The 19,017-nt window shown below is 37.2% G+C and overlaps 1 protein-coding gene across 1 annotated transcript; it reads left to right on the forward strand.

The window, feature by feature from the left end:
* The first annotated feature begins 5,373 nt into the window (after positions 1 to 5,373).
* Positions 5,374 to 7,932, forward strand: LOC141612944 (uncharacterized). The gene is made up of 3 exons (XM_074431692.1): positions 5,374 to 5,974; positions 6,053 to 6,597; positions 6,736 to 7,932. The coding sequence occupies exons 1-3, from the start codon at positions 5,374 to 5,376 to the stop codon at positions 7,930 to 7,932; spliced, it is 2,343 nt and encodes a 780-aa protein (XP_074287793.1).
* Positions 7,933 to 19,017: the final 11,085 nt, after the last annotated feature.

Here is a 19,017-nt window from a genome sequence, read left to right on the forward strand (position 1 = left end):
TTTAGCATACCATTTTTCACGGCGCAGAATCTCTAAAATAGCACGAAGGTGTTTAACATGTTCTTTTTCAGATTTAGAATAGATCAGGATGTCATCAATGAACACTACAACGCATTTGTCAAGGTGTTCTCTGAAAGTACGGTTCATCTGATCCATGAATACTGCTGGAGCATTGGTCAATCCGAATGGCATCACTGTAAACTCGAAATGACCATATCTCGTACTGAAGGCGGTTTTAGGAATATCAGCTTCTCGGACTGGAATTTGATGATAGCCCGAACGAAGATCAATTTTAGAAAAAGTAGAAGCACCACGGAGTTGGTCGAAAAGATCATCGATTCTAGGAAGAGGATATTTATTCTTGATAGTAACCCGGTTAAGCTCACGATAATCTATGCATAATCGCATAGATCCATCCTTCTTTCTTACAAAGAGAACAGAAGCACCCCAAGGTGAAGAGCTTGGTCGGATAAAACCTTTGGCAATCAAATCATCCAGCTGAGCCTTCAGCTCTTTCATTTCAGACGGTGCCAGCCTATAAGGAGCTTTAGCAATAGGGCCGGTACCAGGAATGAGATCGATAGTAAATTCAACTTCCCTTTCAGGAGGAATTCCCGGTAGCTCATCAGGAAAAACATCGGGAAATTCACATACTACAGGAATGTTCTCTTTAGGAGGTAGAGAGGAAGAATCAGAAGGAGTCACCATACACAAGAAGGCTTGATGACCCTTTTTCATCGCATTGATAAACTTCATAGCAGAAATTAATTTAGTACCGGTTTGTCTTTTAACCATATGATAAGACACACGGTGACCTGAAGGGCTTGTAAGAATTATTTTCTGATCTCGACATTCAAATCGAGCATGATAAGTATGTAACCAATCCATGCCCAAAATGACATCAAATTCTTCAAGCGGAAATTGGAAAAGATTTGCTGGAAATATAGATCCCGCAATAGAAATAGGGACTTCTGGATAGATTTTAGAACAGGAAAAGACATCCCCAGAGGGTAAAGATATAGATGTGCTTTCTTCTTGTGATGATTCAAGTGATAACTTATCGGAGAGTTTTATTGAAATAAAAGATAAAGAGGCACCCGTATCAAATAGTACCAAACAAGGAACATCAAAAATAGAAAATGTACCAGTAATGATATCAGGGTGTGCCTCGGCTTCTGCTCGGCTCATGACAAAAATCCGACCCTTCGGCCTCACTGGCCTCACTGGGGCGGCAGGAGTAGTAGGAGCCGTCACCTTCTTCTCCGGGCAAACATTGGCCTTGTGGCCCGGTTTGTTGCATGAAAAGCATATGATAGGATCAACGAAGCATTTACCAGGATGTGCTGGTTTCTTGCAGTTATAGCACACTCGGTCTTTAGTACCTTTATTGTCGTTAAAAGCTGAAGATTGACCACCCCGGTTAGCTTGCACATTAGAAACAAATCTCCTCTTGTTTGGGTCAGAGGGAGAAGAGATAAACCTGGGTGAAGGAGTATAGGGCCTAGAAGATGGATATAAAGGCCTCTTGCCAAGATTAGAACTAGTTGCACGAGCTTCATTTTCAATGTCTTTCAGGGAATTCTCAGCCCATAAAGCATCATTGTAAATTGAAACAAAGCTGGTGGAATCCCGACGGACCATACTTTTGATTTTAGGAGAGAGCTTTTCAAGATAAAAGAAGGCTTTTTCATTGTCATCCTTCACCAATCTAGTTGCATAATGAGCCAACTCGTTGAATTTATCGGTGAAGGCCTCGAAGAAGGCTTCCTTGCTTTAATTCCATGAATCCTTTCAACTTCTGGCCGCTTAAGTTCTTGCGGATAGAATCGGGCCTCCACTAGTTCCTTGAAACGTTCCCGAGTCAAATCCGGTTCGATGAAACGGTAAGCCCATCATGGACCACCATCGATCTGCTTCTCGTACTAGGAAGTGAGATGCCAGCTTCACCTTATGTTCCTTCTTAACATCATACAACGTAAAGCTTTTCTCCAACTCCCGAAATCACCCTGTAAGAGCAACTGGATCAATCTCTTCACCATAAGTGGGAGTGTTGATTCGGGTTAATTGGTTAGCCACCCAAGTATAGGTGCCTGGAGTACCCTCAGGAGGCGGGGGAGGAGGAGCTTGTTGATTCTGCTGATTTTGTTGGTTTTGGAGAATTTGAGTAAGAACTAGTAAAAGAGCATCATCAATTCTTCTTGGCGGAGCCATCTTTCAAAAGAGAAAATTAATTAGTACCTAACAATTAGCAATCACAAACAGACTACCACATAAAATCCTAAATCTACCCATCCTACCCATCTCTCAAGTTTATTATTTAAAGGTCAAGTGATTTTAAGTGGGGTGCACAAACGTGCGTCGGGAGCAACAAGCTCTGATACCAACTGTGACACCCTTATATATAGCGCTAAATAAATACGTAAATTCTACGAAAAAACGACAGATATGTTTGTAATTGGTTCAACTAGACCAAAACCTGTAATTTTTAAAACTTTCCTAAACCATTCACAAACATCTCCAACTTAGGAGTGCCCAAAACCTGCAAAAGCTAATAAACTAATTTACATAACTATGCTAAAGACAAGGAATTATAGTGATACAACCCAAAGAAAAAGAGGGAGACATATGTCCCTTCAAAATATATACACAACCAAAAGTTAAGAGGTTTACTACAAAAATAGCCAAACTAGGTCCAAGGTTCTTTTGCTCACTAGCTCGTCTGTGTACCCCAACTAAGCATCATCAACCTGTCAATCGCATTTTATACAAACACGAAAGCCACAATTCAGTGGGGAGTAACTTCGAGTCCTCCCAGCCACGAAATGTCATATTTAATGTAACATGTAGTGTAACATGTAAACAATATGATAAACAATTTAATTATCAAGTATTCTAACCTATGACCCCTAAACTGACCAAATTAAACTATCATGTGAAACATTTAACAAATAGTAATCCAAACTTTATCAATTGTAACCGGCTTACATCTCACCTATTGCAATTCATAAAATCACCATACAAGAAAGGGCAATATATCAAAGACAGGCATAAGTTCTTAGTACGGTCAATAGTCACTCAGAATCGAGTCTATACCACGAGGTAGGGAAGGTAATCGAACCGGTATCTTGGCTCAGAGGTTCTATCAAAACATGGCCAAGACACAACACAACCCTAGCCTAAAATCTGCGCAGACCTAGACATGCGGATACACACCACCGCACCCAAGACCCACAATTTTTCTAAAACAAAGTGAGTACCCTAAGGAGTCCACCAAAGGGTTGGCTAGTACTTAAGCTGACCACTTACTATCATAACAAGTAACGAGGTCATGCCCCAACTTGGATATAATCCCACCAAGTCGTGAACACAAAGGTTATTAAGCAAAGTGAACATATACTCACAAAGACTATAAAGACCTATCTATGACAACCACAACAACCTGCAAGAAGTATTCAATACAAATTCCATTTCTAGCAATATTAACAATATCAAAGGTTTCGGGAATCTAGGGCCGTTTCTCTGAATATAAGAAGCTACTCAAATCAATTAACTACACATGTGAAATAAAAATATAATAAATGGCCTAAAACAAGAAAAAGGCCGATTATCCAATTCATATAAAATTTCATCCAACCGAATTTTTACCCGCAACCCCAGTCCTGCGACAGGTACGGGTTAAATTGCGGCTGACCAATCACTCAATTGACTGACATCGAATCAGTCAAAGGGACTAAGGCTCAGTTTTCGGCACAATCATCAAAACATTGCAATTATTGCTATAAAATTCATTTTGAGCCTATTCATTACAATTTCATTTTATAACCTATACTAACATGTGCAACTACAAATACAAACATAATTTTTACCATTAACATAATTTTTACTACTAATATGATTCAATTCAAAAGTGTACTCATATGTGACTTATACTAACTATAACATTAATTAACCCGAAATGACCAATATTGCATGAAAAACCGCGAAACAAGCAACGGGCTGACCCGGCCACCCGTGGCTGGCCCGCACGGCTCATTGAGCTTGGCCGCCGCCACCCCCACTCCTCCATTTCTCCATTTTTGTTCAGTTTAACATCGTCTGAAACATCAATTAATCATTCCTATACTAATATGTTAAGTTAAACTAACAAAAGACAAGCATTAGACATGCATGCAACCCATTTTATCATGTGAAAATTTACTACTCAAACAAAAATCACAAAAACATACAAAAAGCAAAGAATGTGACGATTATTCGTCGAGTAACTCGAAATATGTTACCTTAAGCTAGAAAATGAGCAATTAGCACCTTGAATACCAAACCCTAACACACAACTAGCCACTATCTTCAACAATATACGAGTCCCCAAACTCGTCTTCCAAATCTTCACCTAAATAAACAATAAAAACACAATAATAAGTATAAAAACCGAAATTATGCCAAAATCGTCTTAAACCAACATCAAGAAAACTGAAATTAAAACATACTAGGTTGTAGATCTCGAAGAGAGGATTCCGGAAATATAAATTTTGTGAAAATCCGACAAGAAATGAGGAAGTTATGGCGAAAACTAGCTTGAAATCTTAAGTTTTAATGGTGTTTTGTTTTGGAATGTTTAAGAATGTTAAGGAAGGTGTAGTTGGACATAAAAATCAGAAAGAAAGGAAGGGGAAGGGGGTGTGCCGCGGGAAAGGAAAGGAGGAAAGGAAGGGAGCGGGTTTTAGTCGGGATTTAACGAGTCGGTTTTGGCTCGTTTCGATAATAATTAGAACCGCTTGTCAATTGCAAATTCCGACAAGACCAAAGTTCTTAAACACGAGATTACAAGAAAATTGAATACTCATACGACCCATTTCCATAATCGTTTGCCCAATTTTCAAAAGGGTTGTCTTTTTTCCCGATATGCCCATTTTTCGAAATAAAAAGTTTTTACACGGTTTAAACTATTTTTAAACATTTCGAAACTATCAAAATAAATACTTTACTTCAAAATATAATAAAATTATATTTCTTTGAATTATTATTACTTCAAATACATTAATATCAAATTTTACTTGATTAATAAATTACTTCCGCAATATATTAACGGTCCGAAATTACGGGGTGTTACATTCGCGATCATGGAGATCAAGATATTAGGAAATTATATTATAGATAATATTATCTGGTTGTAATTTCCTAAATAGCATTATCCTAGCCTTGATTTACGGTGGATATTGTTACCTTTGTACTCTATTTAAGCCAAATTATGGCTAACCTAATAGATTAAGCATTCCCCTAATATCTCCTTAGTCCTTAACATGGTATCAGGGATTCCTCTCCTCTCAAAAAAACTAACCTAATTCCCTCATCACGAAAATCATACGATCAGACGCCATGGCCGGAGATGCTGACTCCGACGCCTTTCCCAAAATCGATCCTCTTAACCCTTATTACCTTGGTTCACACGATGTTCCGGGTGCAAAAATATCAAACATTGTTCTTCGCCGCGACAACTATGATTCTTGGCAGAAATCTATGACATTTTCTCTCAAGTCTCGTCGCAAGTTCGGATTCGTTGACGGGACGATTAAGAAGCCCACTGTCGCGTTCGATCTTGAAAATTGGGTGGTTGTAAACTGCACCATCGTCCAATGGATTCGCAATATGATTGATCCAAGTTTGCTTGATAATATATCATACCCTGATGACGCTGCCATTTTATGGTCGGAACTCAAAGCACAATACGCTGTTATTGATGGAACGATGATTCACGGACTCAAAACCCAGCTAAACAGTTGTAAGCAAACCAAGGGAATGGACGTGACTACTTATTTCGGAAAGCTTAAGTCTCTTTGGGATTCAATTGTTAAGCATGAACCGCCGTTTGCTTGTCGCTGTGGGAAATGCGAGTGCGGTATCGGAGAGAAGGCTATTCAACGCCAGGATAATGAAAGGTTACATCAATTCTTCATGGGACTTGATCCCACCCTTTACGGTAATATCCGATCCTCTCAATTTCAATTGGATCCTCTGCCTGCTCTTTCCCATGCCTAAAATCTCGTTCTCCAAGAAGAACGTTTGCGTGCTGAAACTATTCCTCATGTGTCTGATGTTGCAATTTTTGCTACCCCATCTCCTAATGTCGATTGGCGTACACTTCGTGACAAAGAACGCGTTGAAAAACGCACTCTGTTTTGCTCGGCCTGTGAGACACGGGGTCATGAGGCTGCTCGCTGTTTCTTTAAGACCATGCGTTTTCCGGAATGGTGGGGTGATAGGCCTTGTAACCTAGCAGAGTACCGTATTTATAGGGCTCGTGCTGCTTCGCGTGGTTCTGGGGGTACTACAAATACCTCTTATAATTCTGGTACGAGCGCATCCAGTAGCTCTTCCAAATCAGACCCGACAGTGCGTGCTAATGCAGTGGTCACAACTGCTTCGGCCCATTCCCTGCTCTCCTCGGATCGTCTAAATGGTATGTTTAATTGGATCATTGATACGGGTGCCTCCAATCATGTTACTGGCACTTTTTCATGTTTGGAAAATCAAAAACAGATTCCGGGCAGATCTGTTGGGCTTCCCAATGGCCAGCAGGTCGTGTCTTCTGTGATGGGTTCGGTCTATGTCAACGAGTCTCTTACTCTTCACTGTGTTTTATTTGTTCCCACCCTAACATGAAATTTACTATCCGTTTCCCAACTTACAGTGGATACTTCTTATTCTTTTGAATTTACTAAGAAATCATGTCTTATTCAGAACCTTTCTTCGAGGAAGACGATTGGAGCCGGTGAGCTACGGGACGGACTATTTTGGATTACAGCGGGGGAGCGGCCATTGACGGTGAATACGGTGTCCGGGCACGGGAGTTTGGATCTTTGGCACAGCGTCTTGACATCCGTCGATAAAGTGGTCAAGACTATTCCCTCTTTTAGCAGTTTATTTTGCAATAAAGACGTCATTTGTGATGCTTGTCATTTGGCCAAACAAACTCGTGATAGTTTTATTTTGAACAATAAGCGTGCTTTAAATTTATTTGATTTGATCCATTGTGACTTATGGGGCCCTTATCGTACTGTTTCGTCTTGTGGTGCGAAATGTTTTTTAACCATTGTCGATGATTATTCTCGTGCAACATGGGTGTATTTATTGATGGACAAAACTGAGGTAACCGAAATGTTTATGAGTTTTATTAACATGGTTAGGACTCAATTTTCCAAAACCATAAAATGTGTCCGTAGTGATAATGGCACCGAGTTCAATTGTGTGGCTGGCTATTTCTTTCAAAACGGTATTAAATTTGAGACTTCTTGTGTGGGTACGCCCCAACAAAATGGGCGGGTGGAGCGTAAACACCGTCATATTTTGAATGTAGCACGAGCACTCCGTTTTCAAGCCAATTTACCAAAAACTTTCTGGGGCGAATGTATATTATCGGCTGTTTACTTGATAAATCGGACACCATCACCTTTGCTTAATAATTTAACTCCATATGAGTGTCTTTATGGTGTAGCCCCTTCATACGATAATTTACGGGTTTTCGGTTGTTTGGCGTATGCTCATAATAAAAAAACCAATGGTGACAAATTCGAGAAACAGAGTCGTCGTAGCATTTTTATTGGGTATCCACATAACAAAAAAGGATGGAAACTTTACGACCTTGAAACTGAATCCATTTATGTCTCCCGTGATGTTGTCTTTCATGAGTCCAAGTTTCCTTTTGCTACCACACCTACTGAAACTTCCGCCCCTGATACAATCTTCACTGATGAGCCGTTTAATGGTTCGGACCCGAATTTCGAAGCACCACAAACCACTGTACATGATCCGAATGCAACAACAGACCCGCATTCAACCTCTGTTTCTGCTGCTAATTTTCTGCCTGATCCGAATGCAACATCAGACCAGAATTCCGCCTCTGATTCTGCTCCAAATTCTTCCTCTGGTTCGGCTTAGCCTACTGGGTCTGGTTCTGTAGAGAATTCTGGTTTGGGTTCCTCGGGGTCAAATGAGGAAATGAGTAAAGGTCGCCGCTTGAAGTTTCCTAATTCCCGTCTTACTGGTTACGTTCTTGACATCACTACTAGTCCGTCCTCCTCTTTTAGCACACCGAGCTCTCCAACGTCCTCCTCAGATACGCCATACACTCTAGCTAATTATGTCAATTGTAATTCTTTTTCCGTCAAACATCGTGAGTTTCTTGCAGCCGTGACCGCGGGCATGGAACCGCCTTCCTTTAAAGAGGCTATAAAGGAGGCCGGCTTGTGTGATGCAATGCGCCAAGAGATTGATGCTCTTGAGCGTAATGATACTTGGGAATTGTGTGATTTACCGACGGATAAAAAGGCTCTTGGGTGTCGATGGGTGTACAAGATCAAATTTAAATCGGATGGTACTGTTGAACGCCTCAAAGCTCGACTCGTGGTATTTGGAAATCATCAGATCGAGGGGATCGATTATGGAGAGACATTTGCTCCAGTAGTAAAAATGGGTACTATTCGCGCTTTCCTTGCTGTGGCCGCTATTAATAAATGGGAGCTACATCAAATGGACGTCCATAATGCATTCTTGCACGGCGACTTAAATAAAGAAGTTTATATGCGGCTTCCTCCTGGATTTAGTCGTGGAAAGGAGGGAAAAGTATGTCGTCTCAAGAAGTCATTATATGGTCTCCGACAGGCTCCTAGGTGTTGGTTCGCTAAACTTACTTCTGCTCTTAAGGCCTATGGTTTCAAGCAGTCATATTCCGATTATTCATTATTTTCTTACTTGCAAGGCGAGGTACGTCTATTTATTCTTATCTATGTGGACGACTTGGTCATTGCTGGTAACGATTCTTCCGTTGTTGCGCAATTCAAGGAATATTTGGGGACTTGCTTTAATATGAAGGATTTGGGATCTTTAAAATATTTTCTAGGCCTCGAAGTTTCACGCAGTGCTGAAGGTATTTATATTTCTCAACGTAAGTACGCCCTTGACATTATTTCTGAAACTGGTTTGCTTGGGTCAAAACCCGCTGCTACACCAATGGAACAAAACCACAAATTGGAAGATGCCACGGGTGATATATTACAGGATGTCGAACCTTATAGGCGTTTAGTTGGTCGTTTGGTTTATTTATCTCATTATCCGCCTGACCCTCCTCGCCGTACACGTTCTATCTTGATTTATGCATAATCCACGACCCGAGCATATGGCTGCCGCACAACGGGTTGTCCGTTATCTCAAGGGTAGTCCGGGTCAGGGCATCCTCCTGCGTGCTGATAGTTCTTTAACCGTCTCAGGGTGGTGCGACTCAGATTGGGGTACGTGTTCCTGCAGTCGGTGCTCAGTCACGGGCTGGTACATCTTTCTTGGTGAGTCCCCTGTTTCGTGGAAGACTCGTCGGCAACACACCGTATCCTTGTCTTCTGCTGAAGCGGAATACCGGGCTATGGCAAATATTGTTTGTGAACTTAAATGGTTGAAGGGGCTTCTTTCGGATTTTGGGGTCACTTTGTCTCGGCCAATGCATGTTTTTTCCGATAGTCAGTCCGCTCTCCAACTTGCTAGTAACCCGGTATTTCATGAACGCACGAAACATATCGAAATTGACTGCCATTTCGTGCGTGACGCTATAGCCGAAGGGTATTGATTACGACTTCACACGTTTCAACCAAGGACCAGCTCGCTGATATTCTTACCAATGCTCTTGGGGGTTCACAGTTTCTTGCTCTACTCCGCAAGCTGGGCACTCTTGATCTCCATGCTCCAGCTTGAGGGGGGGTATTAGGAAATTATATTATAGATAATATTATGTGGTTGTAATTTCCTAAATAGCATTATCCTAGCCTTGATTTACGGTGGATATTGTTACCTTTGTACTCTATTTAAGCCAAATTATGGCTAACCTAATAGATTAAGCATTCCCCTAATATCTCCTTAACACAAGAAAATCAAGAAAATCACATTGTTTGATTTAATTTACGCGAGGAAAAATTAGAGGTACACCCATGGATGAGCTGGTTGCTTCAAGAGAGCGAAGCTAACCTACCTTTGTTAGGGATACTAGGTTGCTTGTCATTGTGTCGGTACATAGATAATACTTGTTTCGATGTTTGGATGTTGAAAGATCGAAATGATTGGAAATCCTGGGAGAAATTGTTCTATGTTAATGTCGGGTATGTCGATTTCATTCACTTCTCAAAGAATGGGAAGTGTTTGGTACACCATTTAAAGGAGCTCAAGGTGATCGATCAAGGTCAGGACGGTACACAATGTCACCAAGGGGATGACACTAATTTGGATGGACATTACAACGGTCATTTATGGGATGTGGAAGATTATACTGAGGATGTGTTTGGATAGTAAATATGGAGGGAAAGGGAAAGGAGGGGGAAGGAGGGAAGGGAAAAGGAGAGAAGGGAAGGGGAGGGGGAATGAAGTGTGGTTGTTTGGATACAATTTCCCTCCAAATCTTGCCCATTGTGGAGAGATTTTGATTAGCCGTGGAGGAGGGAAATTGGATCCCACCAAATCTTTCCCCCTCCATTTCCCTCCACCCTCATTTGCTATCCAAATAAAGGATTTTAAATCCCTTACTCTCCCTCCCTTTCTTTTTCCTCTAAATCAGTCAATCCAAACATACCCTGAGAATTTCGTCTGGCCTTTTTGAAGAGGGGAATATCAGGCTGAATAAGAGGGCGTATATACTTAGTGCCAAAAGACGAGAAATTGTTTTAATGCTATTTTACTAAGCCCTATAAAATAACGTTTGTAATTTACTTAGATGGGTTTGTATATGAGTATATATATAATATATAGAGATCGAAGAATATACGTATTGTTATAAATAAAAATTCGTTCCGTCCCAATTATTTTTTCACCTTATTTTATTCTTTGTAAGGGATATTATTTTAGTTAAAGTTAAATAAATAATTGGGAACTAGGGAGTTAGTTCATGAAATTTGGTTGGGATTTACAATGACATTATTGTTTAGCACAAATTCTTGTTTGTTTAAGGCTGTATTATTCGTCTTAATCTTAAGACGGATCAAACGTGTAAAACTAAACTAAGACATCATGACATAATTTCTGGGTTTATTTTGGTTCAATCCATCCTGCAACAAATTAAACCCTACACACTAAAATCAATATACTCAATAAAAAAAGGAAAAATTACAAATAACCACCATGTATTTGCGTTTTTTTACAAATAACCACCATGTATTTCTGTTTTTACAAATAACCCCTAAACTTTTACGTATACTCCCCAATTACCACCGTATATTTGTACCGATACTCGTTTTTCATATTTTCCGACTCGTTAATGAAGGATTTACGCGGAGTACCCATATTACCCCTACTTATTTACATTCACTAACTTTACCCAAATACATAACATAACTAATATTCAATCACTTTCCCCAATTCCCCCAAATCAATTCAATTTATACTTTCAAACCCTAAATCTCAAAAATCCCCAAATTAATTCCACCCAAAATACACCCCAATTAAAAGTAAATGGTGCAAAATACCACAACCATTACTATTAACCTCCTTACGCCTTTTACATTGCATTTTCTTTTTACATTTGGCTTTCTAAGTACATTATTTGACAACTAAAGCTTATGTGATTTTAAGTGTATAAGTCTGAGTCCGGAATCGCAAAGTCATCAACTGTAGTTACTGATGATACCATATCATTGCCCGAGCAGATATTGTGTCATCATGGGAAATGACGTACCAGATTAGTTCGTTACGTTTGGTTACTGTTTCCGAGGGCGAAAAAGGAAGAGAAGGTGCAACAAGAGTACTAGCCATAATATAGATGATAGAGTGTGCTTATATAGAACTAACAGTCTACGGAGTTTAAAATGGCCTTAGGCTTGACAAATAATTATGGGTGTTCATTAAGAACTTTTCTTTGTTGTTCCTCGTGAAACTCCATAGCTTAGATGTTTTGAAATGATACTCACAACACCATTTCTTGTTGTTCCTTGCTAGAAGTTGGAAAATGATAGAGTGATTTGGGGGGTTTAGGGTTTGAAAAGATAAATTGATTTGGGAAAATTGGGGAAAAGTGATTGAATACGGGGTATGTTATGTTTGGGTAAAGTTATTAGTGGAGGTAGGTAAGTAAGGGTAATATGGGTATTTTGCGTAAATCTTTCATTAACGAGTCGGAAAATATGAAAAACGAGTATCGGTACAAATATACGGTGGTAATTGGGGAGTATACGTAAAAGTTTGGGGGTTATTTGTAAAAACAAAAATACATGGTGGTTCAGTTTTTAATTAATTGTCTTTCGGATCGGGTTATTTCGATTTATCTTTTTTTTCGATTTCAATTCGGTTCAACTCAGGTTGGATTCAGTTTTCACTTTTTATCGGTTGTAGATATATCAGGTCGGTTCAGGTTCGAGTCGGTTTAATATCGGAGCAAATAAGGTTCGAGTCAGGTCGATCAATATCGGAGCAAATGAGATTCGAGTTAGGTCATAATCGGATCGGATGTCAAGGGATAAGGTCTTTATTCAAAAAATTGGACATAATACAAATAATTTTTTTTCAAAAAGTAATATATAATGTTTTTTTGTACAACTACGATATAATATTAATTTGTTGACGTCAAATGGGTGACACTCATGTAAAAAAAATGACACCTTAAATGTGACGCCTAGGTACATTCGGGTCATTTCGGGTTTCAATGTTGGGTTTCAGTCGTCAATGTACGGGTTAAAATCGGTCCAGGTATATATCGGTTCGGACTAAAACAATTCAGGTTGAAACAGTTCAGGTTCATTCGATCTTGGGTCTATTTCGGATATTAAAAATTCGGTTCGATTTCGAATCAATTTAGGTCGATTCAGGTTTCGGGGTGAAATTCAGTTATACCTTTCGGATGTACGGTCAGGTGTCAATTCAGTTATTTTCGATCGGTTTTTCAGGTTTGGTATACTTTAACCAGAAAATTATGATGACAAGATTTTTTTTTTTTTTTTTTCTGAGTGGAACGTATATAGAGCCTGAAAATTCGTACTGGAGAAGTGAGACTGTTAACCCTTTGCACCCTCACATTTCCGGAAGTCGACTATTATTCAGTATTTTGGAGTGAAGGCCGTAGCAGTTCCAATTGCAACGCAAAATGATATAATTTGAAAGAATAATTTGAAAAAAATACTTATTACCAAAGAATGAAATTAAATAAAAACTGGAATACAATATAATCCTATAACTATAGTATAGATCTCGCGCGAATGCGTGCTTTTTAGATAGTTATATTAGAAAAGTTAATAATTACATCATTGTAAGTTATTATCAAAAGATAGAATAATAGAATTATTTAGAAAGTGTTTGCTAAAAAAGTGCTCGTGACCATCATATAAAAATAATAACAGTAAAGTAAAATATTTCTATCACATCATACGTATAGTACTATAATTAGTTCAATACAATCTTATCTATATTAATACAAAAGACAATACTCAATTCTCGGCGCGCCACGTCATTAATGCAGTTTTTTTTTTTTTTTTTGAAATTCATGTTATGGTGGGACCCGTGAGTGTGCAATGTATTTATTTCTTCAGATTTCCGTCTTTTCAAACATACGATAAATTCCGTTTTACAACAAATTCTATGAAGTAATATTATGAAAAAATTCTATGAATTAATATTATGAAATAATTTTATACATTCCGTGTAAATAAAATTAATAACATATACGTAGAATGAATTACAAATGCGAGTAAATGAAATTGAATTACATAATTTTTAAAACAAAATTACATAATTTCAAGAAGGAATAACATTTATATACGAGATCGAACATCAAACGCAAATGAATTACATACATATGTTAAAGTTGATTATATTATGTTAGGAATTGAGAAGGGAGAATTGTATAAGAGTAATTGTTGTATTATTGATGATAATCGTTCGTGTTGCTTCGATACAATGACTCGATCATATATATAACGAAACACACAAGCCTAGAAAATAATCTAGAATATTCTAAATATTCGATAATATCTCATTTATTCTATATGACATATTATGATATGTCATATTCCTAAATTAGGATATCTCGATATCTCGACATATTTCAACATCCCCCCTCAAACTCATGGCAATTTGTAAAAATTTCCATGAGTTTGCACACAAATAACAAAAAAAGTAAGAAGAAAAAGTTATATTTCTTCGACCTCTGATCTTCAACACTTCGATAGGAACGGGAACGTGTCGAACCCGTCAAAACGATCAATATTTTCGAATTCGTATAAATATGATGAAAAAATCGATTTCTTCGATTTCGATCTTCAAAAGGAACGCCACTCTTTTTTAATCGGTTTCGTCGGGTGGGAACGTCGTCGCTTTTCGAACCCACCAAATCGTTGAAATTTCGTTGTCAAGAACTTCGCATTTTTCGAACTTGACAAATTTCGGTGCGTAACTCGCCAGTCGATGCGTATAGGACTCGCCAGACCGAGTTTCGAGTATATCGCCAATAATTATAACGTCTCATATCACCGATCATCATGTGATGAACGCGGTCTAGACATCGAAATACCATCTCATCAAATGATTAAAAAAAGCCATGAAAGCAACACCATTGCGGTGTATATGAATCAAAATGATAGATTTGCTCAAATTGAATCCATTATTGGCCAATTCAAATTGTTTAGCCAAAACAATTCAATCGCTTTTTTTTTTTTGTATATCAAATTTTCGCCAACACAAATTATTATATTTTCGTAAATTCTCGCCGGAGAGCACTATAATTTATTAGTCCCTCCGGCAGGGCAGCGGAAGATTGTTTTTAGGCCTCAAGAGCGTGAGGCTCTGATACCATGTTAGGAATCGAGAAGGGAGAATTGTATAAGATAATTGTTGTATTATTGATGATAATCGTTCGTGTTGCTTCGATACAATGACTCGATCATATATATAACGAAACACACAAGCCTAGAAAATAATCTAGAATATTCTAAATATTCGATAATATCTCATTTATTCTATATGACATATTATGATATGTCATATTCCTAAATTAGGATATCTCGATATCTCGACATATTTCAACATATTAGATTATATTTCTTTTATCCGGATGTAAAGTTTTTTATGTATGCAATTTTTATTTACAAGAGTAGATTACGTTATTTTCTTATAAACCAGTGTATGTGAACACGTGTTTGTAACAAATTTAAACATAAATTATGTAGATCGTAGATTTAGACCAACTAGATAAGTACAATAGAAATGCAAAAACAAATATACATTCAAAAACATTAATACTAGCCCAAATACATACCCGTGCAATTTTGCACGGTTTTAAAACTAGTTTCATTTATGTAACAAAATCAGAATATCTAATTAATATGTCTATGCAAATTGAAAAAATATTATACCCCTTTTAACTGCAATATCTATTGTTTGTAATAGCATGTGTAAATATGATATAATCTAATTATAGAATACTTCATTTAAGCGGGAAAATTTTATTAATCTCCTATTCTTTTATAGTATAAGAGGGATGAAAATGTTTGCTAAATAATTGTACGTAGCCATCGTGTTTAGTCTTAAAAATAATAACAATAAAATATTTTATCACATCATACGTATAATTAGTACAATTTCATTTATGACAAAATCAGAATATCTTTTTAATATATTTATGCAAATTGAAAAATATATTATATATTATATATTACATATTACATATTATATATTATAAAATAGAGATATTTATTGTTGGAAAGTATGGCCCATTGTAGATATAATATTATGAAATCTAATTATAGAATAAATCATTTAGGCGGAAATTTTTTAGTAATCTCTAATTATTTTAGTATAAGGGGGGTTACAAGCATCTTGTTCTTTCACGTCAATCACTATGATCAAACAGTGACATAGTTGACCAATTTACACAAAGGGCAGGTCGGATTTTTTTCAAGCCACTTGAATATACAACGATGATGAAACGAGTGTCCGCAACCCAATACGACAAGCGTGTAACAATGTGTCTCTTGATTCCATGTGAAAAATCTGAAAATAGGATTTTGTTCCTTACCTTTCCGGTATAGGGTGACAGACAAATAACACATTTACCTCGCTTCTTTTCTTCGTTGGTTATCACATATTCATTCCCAATTATATCCCAAATCAAATTTTCAAATGTAATGAAGCGCTTAATCTCTTCTAAAATTAACCCAGAATCATTAGGTAATTGTTGCCAACTCCTTACCTCGTTGATTATATCATTCATCTCTTTTTGTTCCTTTTGAATAGTTTCCCAATCTATCTCGTCTTACCCTCCTCCCACTCCTCTGTATCTTCATCAAAATCATCCGCGTCATCAATGGCCACATTGGCATTATCCACATTAGTCATCTCCTCTTTGTCCATCTCATCACTCATACTCGGTTCTTCACAACCCTCGTCATCGAACACATCTCCATTATTCACTAAGGAGGTATCAACAATCACTTGTTCACCCTTTATCTTATCATTATCAGCACTTGATTCTAGTCTCGTAGTCGAATGGTCATCTAACAATATCCTCTGCATAGCCTCGATATAACCTTTAGTAGCATATGCCCTCCCAACTTCCACAACAAAAACCAAAGAATAATCACTCAAAGTGCTCAACATGCCAAGACTAAATCGATAACAACTCCTAATTAAACGAGTTAAAGTGCAAGCTAATTGTTCATCAGTCTTAGTATAGAAGAATAAATCCGCCGTAGAAATAACCTCGTAAACGGTCCTTAAAAACTGATCATCATTTACATTATAAAGCCGTTGAGATTCCAAAGATACTTGTGTGTATTGAGGACGATGACTGATGATTTTATGGTTTGACATACCGGGTTGACCCGCATACTCACAGTTACGAAGTTTGAATATGAAGAGGACCTCGCCATCAACCTTATCATTCTCTTTAAGACATTTATATAATTTCAAGCTCATAATGTCCATGATCTCAACCATCATTGTTTCAGAAAGAACGCGGAGCCGATCTTCCTCTATGTTTTTTTTTTTTTTTTTTTTGCTTTTTTAGTATGATAATTAAATTAAAACAACAATAAACACGAATAAATTAAACATGTAGAAGACCGTATTTATAGTAGGTTTAACATGGAATTTACGAGTAGGGCTAGGATTAGTAAAGAATGTCGGCGGGGAATATGGGATTTACTAGTAGTGCTAGGATTATGATTAGGAATTTAGGATTGATTAGTAATAAAGGATGTATCGTAACAAAAAAAAATTATCGCCCATAAATTAGTAATATCACCCGATTAAATTACCAAATTACCCTTCTTTTTACCTTCTTCACTTTTATCTTTAATCAAGGAAAATAATTGCTCATTATCTCTGTTTCCAATTTATGTATTTGACTATTTGTGTAAGAATTATGCAATTAAAGTTGAAATAAGAAAACTTAGCGATGACCATTAGGATTGAAAATATGATATTAATTAAATGCTAATCACAAATTAATTAGGCAAATCTGAAATTTGGGGTGCCTTATGAATTAGTGTTGCTAATCACGAATTACCCTATAATTTGAAACTAATGTTAATCACAAAACAAGCCATGTGATGGAGATGTAAATTGTGATGATGTTCTGTGATTGACAAACCCAGCTCTGCCCCATGCGCCATAGTCGAAGACACCTCCACCGCCCCCACCGCACACCTCTACCTTCGTCCATTTTAAGCGTGTTCGTGTGCATAATATAATGCGTTCTTTAATTGGTAGTTTATGTAAAACCGTCTTACACAAGAATATGAGAAACTAAGAGCAATAGCAATAGAAGAACTTTATATTCTGTTTGGTTCAAAGTGTGGGAATGGAATGGATTGGGATGAGAATCCAGGGTGAAATGGAGTTAGAACCCCATACCTTTTAACACTTGTTTGGTTCAATTTTGTAATGGATTGTAAATGTCATTCATGGTGTTTGGTTCACATTTGGAATGGATTTCTTAGCAAGCATTGCAGAAGACTATTAAAGGTTCATACAAAGAGCTTCTTGTACATCTATACTTGTTTGTTTATCCATGGTAGGGTCAGTGTGCAAAGCAACATTTTTGACAAATGAAATCAGAACGTTTATAACTTCTTTGTTTTTGTTTCTTTTGAATGAAAATGCTTAAACAGATTAAAGAAGCCAAGAACCGCAGTAGAATAATGTTACCATTCAACTCTAGTTACCTAAGTAATCCAATACTAGCACTACCAACAAATCGACACAATCTATCAGATATTATGATTTAATATTTCAATCCCCAAAAAAACTTAAAACTCCACATACTGACTAAAACTATCAGAGCTGTAAACAATCAGACAAACTCTACTATTCAATCCTGCGAAAATAATTTAATCATGTGCATATTTCAATATTAATTATACAACAACACAATTTTTTAAGGCAATTGTCATACGAGTCGTCATACAACCCGTAAATATTGTTTAAAGCAATAAACACATGTATTATTGCATCGAATCATGTATACCTATGAACAATCACAAGCAAATTTTTTATAAAAGGAAAAAAATTATTATGAAAGTAGAAGATGAAGACTTACGTAGAGTAGAACAACAACAATTTGTTTTTTTTTTCTTTCTTAATTTTAGGTTTTGTATTCAGGGGGGATTGGATTTAGAAACTTGGGGGAGGAGTAGAGTATGGGATTCCAAGAGATTGAGGTGGATTGAGAAACCCTTGGTTTCTAAATCCATTCCAAAAGTGGTCAACCAAACACTTGAATCGGTGATATCCATTCATTCCATTTCATACCCCCCAACCAAACCCCCCCTAAGTTCTTCTTATGCCATACTCCCTCTATTTTTCTTTATATGACTTTCTCTTATTTCGAGACACACACTTCTCTCTTTAATATCTCTCAAATCTATAAGATATTATTAAAAGGCTAGCCTAAAAATGTCACGTAGACAATGTCACATGGGTTGAAAAAAAAGCCACGTACACAATAACAATGTGACATGGCAAACTAATATGATATGGATTATCAATTTATTATTATATTGCATT

This window comes from Silene latifolia, chromosome 11 (assembly GCF_048544455.1).
Source record: "Silene latifolia isolate original U9 population chromosome 11, ASM4854445v1, whole genome shotgun sequence".
Lineage (NCBI taxonomy): Eukaryota > Viridiplantae > Streptophyta > Magnoliopsida > Caryophyllales > Caryophyllaceae > Silene > Silene latifolia.

Bases quoted from the DNA above. Each gene is read 5' to 3' on its own strand.
- LOC141612944 (XM_074431692.1), top strand. From the start codon at position 5,374: ATGGCCGGAGATGCTGACTCCGACGCCTTTCCCAAAATCGATCCTCTT. The intron at 5,975-6,052 runs GTAATATCCGAT...TTCTCCAAGAAG, and splicing joins ACTTGATCCCACCCTTTACG to AACGTTTGCGTGCTGAAACT. The intron at 6,598-6,735 runs GTCTATGTCAAC...TGTCTTATTCAG, and splicing joins TGTCTTCTGTGATGGGTTCG to AACCTTTCTTCGAGGAAGAC.